The 7,590-nt window shown below is 48.9% G+C and overlaps 3 protein-coding genes and 1 pseudogene across 3 annotated transcripts, besides 17 other annotated features; all 4 read left to right on the top strand.

Annotated features, from left to right (window-relative positions):
• Positions 1-7,590: a sequence feature (heterozygous, non-Esmeraldo-like haplotype).
• Positions 318-340: a sequence feature (AT_rich).
• Positions 458-493: a microsatellite.
• Positions 711-763: a microsatellite.
• Positions 799-1,248, top strand: Tc00.1047053506391.10 (calmodulin; the record flags this gene model as incomplete). Its single annotated transcript, XM_800150.1, has 1 exon — positions 799-1,248. The coding sequence occupies one exon, from the start codon at positions 799-801 to the stop codon at positions 1,246-1,248; it is 450 nt and encodes a 149-aa protein (XP_805243.1).
• Positions 1,852-1,904: a microsatellite.
• Positions 1,943-2,392, top strand: Tc00.1047053506391.20 (calmodulin, putative; the record flags this gene model as incomplete). Its single annotated transcript, XM_800151.1, has 1 exon — positions 1,943-2,392. One exon carries the CDS (start codon positions 1,943-1,945, stop codon positions 2,390-2,392), a length of 450 nt encoding a protein of 149 aa, XP_805244.1.
• Positions 2,573-2,599: a microsatellite.
• Positions 2,690-2,715: a microsatellite.
• Positions 2,880-2,900: a microsatellite.
• Positions 3,029-3,081: a sequence feature (GA-rich).
• Positions 3,439-3,470: a microsatellite.
• Positions 3,522-3,545: a microsatellite.
• Positions 3,670-3,706: a sequence feature (GA-rich).
• Positions 3,755-4,381, top strand: Tc00.1047053506391.30 (EF-hand protein 5, putative; the record flags this gene model as incomplete). The annotated part of the gene is made up of 1 exon (XM_800152.1): positions 3,755-4,381. One exon carries the CDS (start codon positions 3,755-3,757, stop codon positions 4,379-4,381), a length of 627 nt encoding a protein of 208 aa, XP_805245.1.
• Positions 4,380-4,410: a microsatellite.
• Positions 4,421-4,464: a sequence feature (AT_rich).
• Positions 4,533-4,575: a microsatellite.
• Positions 4,681-4,722: a microsatellite.
• Positions 4,739-4,769: a sequence feature (AT_rich).
• Tc00.1047053506391.50 lies at positions 4,810-7,461 on the top strand (annotated as a pseudogene).

Consider the following 7,590-nt stretch of genomic DNA (forward strand, 5'->3'; position numbering starts at 1 on the left):
GGGGGGGGGGGAAAGGCGGGTATGTATGACAGTGACGGAACCAAAGACATGATGAATGCACGCAGCCCAGTGCCATTATTTCTTTGCCTTCACGGACACTTCCTTGCGTTCTGATAGATATTGACGTCTTTTTTTTTACTTCTCTATACATGGAGCGATGGGAAGGCGGTGCTTGGGAGCGGGTACCAGAGCAGGCACGGAGTCAAGACCGCAATTAAACACAAAGACGAGAAGATCGGCAGACGGGGTAAAGAAGTGGCGGGGGGGGGGGTGTCGTGTGTGTGTAGCCTCATTGCAATCCAAGGCGAAAATTAGGCAAAAATAAAAAATTAAAAAAAAACATTAGGCAACTGAAGGATAGGGGAACGAACATATATTTGTGACTGCAAGTGTGCCATCACCGTCATTTATCCCCATGAACCCAATGACCTAGAGTCATCCTCATATATATTTTTTTTCTTTTTCTCTCTATCCTCTCTCTCTCTCTCTCTCTTTATTTACGACCCTCAGATTTTCATTTCACTTTCTTTTGGCATACCTTGCGTATGATTCTTGTGTATTTGTCAGTTTCCATTTCTACGGGACTGTTGCGGTGTTTTTACCGTGTTGTGTGATCTGTTGCCTTTTGATTCTTCAACATTTATGATACACACACAAACGCTGTACGAACTGTGACGGCGATGGCACCACGGCCGGTGCAAGGAGCGCTCACAACAACAACAACAACAACCAACAAGAAGAACACCAAAACCAAAACCAACAAAAAAAGAGGAATCACCACCAAGGCTTACTTTTCAAATGGCTGATCAACTGTCCAACGAGCAGATCTCCGAGTTCAAGGAGGCCTTCTCGCTGTTCGACAAGGACGGCGATGGCACCATCACGACGAAGGAGCTCGGCACGGTGATGCGCTCGCTGGGCCAGAACCCGACGGAGGCGGAGCTGCAGGACATGATCAACGAGGTGGACCAGGACGGCAGCGGCACCATTGACTTCCCCGAGTTCCTGACGCTGATGGCCCGCAAGATGCAGGACTCGGACTCGGAGGAGGAGATCAAGGAGGCGTTCCGCGTGTTTGACAAGGACGGCAACGGCTTCATCTCCGCCGCCGAGCTGCGCCACGTCATGACGAACCTCGGCGAGAAGCTGACGGACGAGGAGGTGGACGAAATGATCCGCGAGGCCGACGTGGACGGCGATGGCCAAATCAACTACGAGGAGTTCGTCAAGATGATGATGAGCAAGTGAGCGACGTGCGGCGGCCCTGGCGGGGAGAGAGCGAAGCCGACAGTGACAGGCTAATGGGGAAAAGGAGGGGAAAAGGGAATCGTCGGCGCGTTCCTTCTTTGTATGTCGAGGGCTTTATGGGAATGTATATCCGGATGTAAATAAATTTAAATAAATGTTTTTTGTCGTTTTTTATTGTTGCATCACTTTTTCTTTTATTTCGGAATTTAATCTCGCGATAAAGCACCCCATTCGTTCCACAGCTGAGCTGCGCCCATGGAACAGAGGAGGTTGAAGGGGGTGGGTGGCAAGGGGGAAAAAAAGACTGAGAAGGAACCCTAGTGGTGTACGCACGCATTTGCAAAAGATGGTAAACAAGGGGAATAAACGGGATGCGGAAAAGTGAAAGTCAAAGAGAACACAAATAACAACGGGAGAATACACGCGTACTTTGGGGGAGGGGTGTGGCATCGTCTCCCTTTTATTTCTGAACAGTGACTTGTTGTCACGGCGTTTCTGCAGAACCTTCGCATCCCCCATGTTTGTTGCGTACCGATTTTTTATTGTTTTCACTATTCTTTCTCTACCTCCGCGATGGCACCACGGCCGGTGCAAGGAGCGCTCACAACAACAACAACAACAACCAACAAGAAGAACACCAAAACCAAAACCAACAAAAAAAGAGGAATTACCACCACCAAGGCTTACTTTCCAAATGGCTGATCAACTGTCCAACGAGCAGATCTCCGAGTTCAAGGAGGCCTTCTCGCTGTTCGACAAGGACGGCGATGGCACCATCACGACGAAGGAGCTCGGCACGGTGATGCGCTCGCTGGGCCAGAACCCGACGGAGGCGGAGCTGCAGGACATGATCAACGAGGTGGACCAGGACGGCAGCGGCACCATTGACTTCCCCGAGTTCCTGACGCTGATGGCCCGCAAGATGCAGGACTCGGACTCGGAGGAGGAGATCAAGGAGGCGTTCCGCGTGTTTGACAAGGACGGCAACGGCTTCATCTCCGCCGCCGAGCTGCGCCACGTCATGACGAACCTCGGCGAGAAGCTGACGGACGAGGAGGTGGACGAAATGATCCGCGAGGCCGACGTGGACGGCGATGGCCAAATCAACTACGAGGAGTTCGTCAAGATGATGATGAGCAAGTGAGCGACGTGCGGCGGCCCTGGCGGGGAGAGAGCGAAGCCGACAGTGACAGGCTAATGGGGAAAAGGAAAGGAAGAGGTGTCACTGGACGGACGATGATCAAACAAATAGATGTCTTGTGTGGGATGTATTTAATGACTTGTAATGTTGAAGGATTTCTTTTATTTATTTTATGTACGTCTTTTTTTTTGTTTGTTTGTTTGTTTGTTTCCTTGATTGATTTCATTTTTGGCCTGGACGCTTGTGCCCGTTAGAAGACGTACTTCATTTTACTTTCTTTGTGCTGCTTGAAGGCATCTTTTATTATTATTATTATTATTATTATTCAATCTCTTTGTTGATCGCAGTATTTCTTCTGGTTTTTCTTTTTTTTTTTTTCCCACCTTCTCTTGACGTGGCTGCGTGCAGACGTTGCTCACAAGCCTGCCGGCGTATTCATTGATAAACTGGCAGTAAAAAAAAAAGGGGATATGAGGTGGAATGGATAAAAAGAGAGAGAGAGAGAGAGAGAAGAAAAAAAAAGGTGGGAAGAGCAGGCACGAAAGTGCATGTGTGTGCGTGTGTGTCGTCGGGGCCAGGGTATCATTGAGCGCCAGTCAGGAATCACACGGGGATGAAAGGCATTATTATATGACGGCCGGAGAGGGAGGAAGAAGAAGAGAGAGGGAGAGAGAGAGGGAGGGGAAAAAGGAAAAATAAAAAAAGGAGGAGAGAAACTGGCATAAAAGAAGGAATTAAGGAATAAGACGTGAACGGCACAAACATTGCCCGGAAGAGGGTGCATGTGCATGTGCATCTGTGTGCCTCTGTTTGTGTGGGAGGGTTGGAGTTATGCCACGCGTCTTTTAAATGTTCTCTGCTCCCGTTTTTTTTCTTTTCCTTTTCCTTTCTGTTTCTGTTTCTGTTTCTGTATATATAACTGTTTGCCTGTTCACTCCCCTGATGAGTGTGTGTCTGTGTGTGTTTGACCGTATTGGTTGAGCAGTGGGTAGCCTGAGTACTTTATTTTTATAACTATTTGTATTTACTTTGACTCTCATTAACGTTGCTTCTTTTCCCCTTTCTTTCTTTCTTTCTTTCTGCGTGTGGTGGTACTTAATTTCCATTTTGGTTGTTTCATTGAAGCATTGCATTTATTTTTATTTTTATTTTTATTATTTTTGCCTATTGGAGGTGTTTGTAGTGGTGGTAGTAGCGATTTTATTATTATTTTTTTGCCTGTAGTCTCGTTGGAAATATATCGGTATTTATTATTATTAATAGAAGTAGAAGTGGTGAAAGAAGAGGGGAAGGAGGAAGAGGAGGAGGAGGAAAAGGCGGTGCTTTCATTTGAGCCGTTGGTAGCATTTTATTTTTATATTTGAAATGCAGGCACGTGGAACAGTGAAGGTTCAAGGGGATGCAAACGTGGATGGTAAGATGTCTACTGGACAGCATCCACATCATCAACATTTAAATTCCACTCAAGCCAATGCCACTACAACGGCTTTGGAATATCGTGCGATGAATCGTCCTCTTTATCGTGGTCCGATTTCACATAATATTATTTCAGAAATGGCAGAAGGGTTTTATGTATTAAGTGGTGGTTATAAAAAGTTATTTATTCCATCTAAAGATGTCTATGCACTTATGCAGAATGTTGGTATGCATTTAACGGAAGAAGAATTTCATGATGCCCTTCGGGTAATTGGCCAAAGTGAACCACAAAATGCGGATGAACTAAGTTTTTCGGATTTCCTTTTATTAATGACACGGGAAGTAGATGATACGATGGCAGATGAATTACGTTCTGCTTTTTTTCATTATGATAAACATAAAACCGGATATGTTACACGGAAACAATTTACAGAATTATTTGCCACGCTTGGCGAGCGATCCACACCGGAAGAATTGGAAGAACTTCTTGCCGTTGCTGAAGTGGATGAAACGGATGATAAAATTGACTACAACCGATTTGTGAATGAATTAACATCACGTGTGAATTGTATGTAAAAAAAAAAAAAAAAAAAAAAAAAAAAAAACACGAAATCCTATTTTATTATTATTTATTATTATTTATATATAAATGTTTTTATGAAGACTTCTTAAAAGGGGAACTGCAACATTATATTCCTCATTGATGCACTTTATTTCCTACACCCATTACACACACATATATATATATTTATTTATTTATATATAAACATTACTTGACATATAAATAGTTTTAACAAAAAAGAAAAAAAAACAGAAAATATGTGTTTCACTAATGTCATAACTTTATGAAGCTCAAAATAAAACATGAATGCCTCTTTTTTTTTTTTTTTTTTTTTTTTTTTCTTTTCTTTCTTCTTACCTTTCTTGTCATTCTTATTAATTTACTATTATAATTATTATTAATGATTGTACTCAAATATGAACGTTGTTAGGAACGCGAAACCATGCAGATCTTCGTGAAGACACTGACGGGCAAGACGATCGCGCTCGAGGTGGAATCCAGCGACACCATTGAGAACGTGAAGGCGAAGATCCAGGACAAGGAGGGCATTCCGCCGGACCAGCAGCGCCTGATCTTCGCTGGCAAGCAGCTGGAGGACGGCCGCACGCTCGCAGACTACAACATCCAGAAGGAGTCCACGCTGCACCTTGTGCTGCGCCTGCGCGGTGGTGTGATGGAGCCGACACTTGAGGCCCTGGCGAAGAAGTACAACTGGGAGAAGAAGGTATGCCGCCGCTGCTACGCCCGTCTGCCGGTGCGTGCGTCCAACTGCCGCAAGAAGGCATGTGGCCACTGCTCCAACCTCCGCATGAAGAAGAAGCTGCGGTAGTCTGCGATGCTGTGGACCGACGCATTGAAATACACACCGTCTTCGGCGTTCCTTTTTTTTATATGTTTTTTTTATTGAGAAGATGTCTTGTTTGTTGTTGTTTTTTTTCAGTTTTTATGATACGAGCAGTTTGTCCGACTGCATTCATGCAGTGATTGGTAATTCTTTCTATTCTTTGGAATTATGGCGATATTATTCTTGTCTTTTAAAATTCTTACAACCAATTGTGCTTTAGAGTTTCCTGCTTAGTTGCTATTAACACACTGTTAGGAACGCGAAACCATGCAGATCTTCGTGAAGACACTGACGGGCAAGACGATCGCGCTCGAGGTGGAGTCCAGCGACACCATTGAGAACGTGAAGGCGAAGATCCAGGACAAGGAGGGCATTCCGCCGGACCAGCAGCGCCTGATCTTCGCTGGCAAGCAGCTGGAGGACGGCCGCACGCTCGCAGACTACAACATCCAGAAGGAGTCCACGCTGCACCTTGTGCTGCGCCTGCGCGGCGGCATGCAGATCTTCGTGAAGACACTGACGGGCAAGACGATCGCGCTCGAGGTGGAATCCAGCGACACCATTGAGAACGTGAAGGCGAAGATCCAGGACAAGGAGGGCATTCCGCCGGACCAGCAGCGCCTGATCTTCGCTGGCAAGCAGCTGGAGGACGGCCGCACGCTCGCAGACTACAACATCCAGAAGGAGTCCACGCTGCACCTTGTGCTGCGCCTGCGCGGCGGCATGCAGATCTTCGTGAAGACACTGACGGGCAAGACGATCGCGCTCGAGGTGGAATCCAGCGACACCATTGAGAACGTGAAGGCGAAGATCCAGGACAAGGAGGGCATTCCGCCGGACCAGCAGCGCCTGATCTTTGCTGGCAAGCAGCTGGAGGACGGCCGCACGCTCGCAGACTACAACATCCAGAAGGAGTCCACGCTGCACCTTGTGCTGCGCCTGCGCGGCGGCATGCAGATCTTCGTGAAGACACTGACGGGCAAGACGATCGCGCTCGAGGTGGAATCCAGCGACACCATTGAGAACGTGAAGGCGAAGATCCAGGACAAGGAGGGCATTCCGCCGGACCAGCAGCGCCTGATCTTCGCTGGCAAGCAGCTGGAGGACGGCCGCACGCTCGCAGACTACAACATCCAGAAGGAGTCCACGCTGCACCTTGTGCTGCGCCTGCGCGGCGGCATGCAGATCTTCGTGAAGACACTGACGGGCAAGACGATCGCGCTCGAGGTGGAATCCAGCGACACCATTGAGAACGTGAAGGCGAAGATCCAGGACAAGGAGGGCATTCCGCCGGACCAGCAGCGCCTGATCTTCGCTGGCAAGCAGCTGGAGGACGGCCGCACGCTCGCAGACTACAACATCCAGAAGGAGTCCACGCTGCACCTTGTGCTGCGCCTGCGCGGCGGCATGCAGATCTTCGTGAAGACACTGACGGGCAAGACGATCGCGCTCGAGGTGGAGTCCAGCGACACCATTGAGAACGTGAAGGCGAAGATCCAGGACAAGGAGGGCATTCCGCCGGACCAGCAGCGCCTGATCTTCGCTGGCAAGCAGCTGGAGGACGGCCGCACGCTCGCAGACTACAACATCCAGAAGGAGTCCACGCTGCACCTTGTGCTGCGCCTGCGCGGCGGCATGCAGATCTTCGTGAAGACACTGACGGGCAAGACGATCGCGCTCGAGGTGGAATCCAGCGACACCATTGAGAACGTGAAGGCGAAGATCCAGGACAAGGAGGGCATTCCGCCGGACCAGCAGCGCCTGATCTTCGCTGGCAAGCAGCTGGAGGACGGCCGCACGCTCGCAGACTACAACATCCAGAAGGAGTCCACGCTGCACCTTGTGCTGCGCCTGCGCGGCGGCATGCAGATCTTCGTGAAGACACTGACGGGCAAGACGATCGCGCTCGAAGTGGAATCCAGCGACACCATTGAGAACGTGAAGGCGAAGATCCAGGACAAGGAGGGCATTCCGCCGGACCAGCAGCGCCTGATCTTCGCTGGCAAGCAGCTGGAGGACGGCCGCACGCTCGCAGACTACAACATCCAGAAGGAGTCCACGCTGCACCTTGTGCTGCGCCTGCGCGGTGGTGTGATGGAGCCGACACTTGAGGCCCTGGCGAAGAAGTACAACTGGGAGAAGAAGGTATGCCGCCGCTGCTACGCCCGTCTGCCGGTGCGTGCGTCCAACTGCCGCAAGAAGGCATGTGGCCACTGCTCCAACCTCCGCATGAAGAAGAAGCTGCGGTAGTCTGCGATGCTGTGGACCGACGCATTGAAATACACACCGTCTTCGGCGTTCCTTTTTTTTATATGTTCTTTTTTTATTGAGAAGATGTCTTGTTTGTTGTTGTTTTTTTTCGAGTTTTTATGATACGAG

Source organism: Trypanosoma cruzi, genomic scaffold (genome assembly GCF_000209065.1).
Source record: "Trypanosoma cruzi strain CL Brener 1047053516489 genomic scaffold, whole genome shotgun sequence".
Taxonomy (NCBI): Eukaryota; Euglenozoa; class Kinetoplastea; order Trypanosomatida; family Trypanosomatidae; genus Trypanosoma; species Trypanosoma cruzi.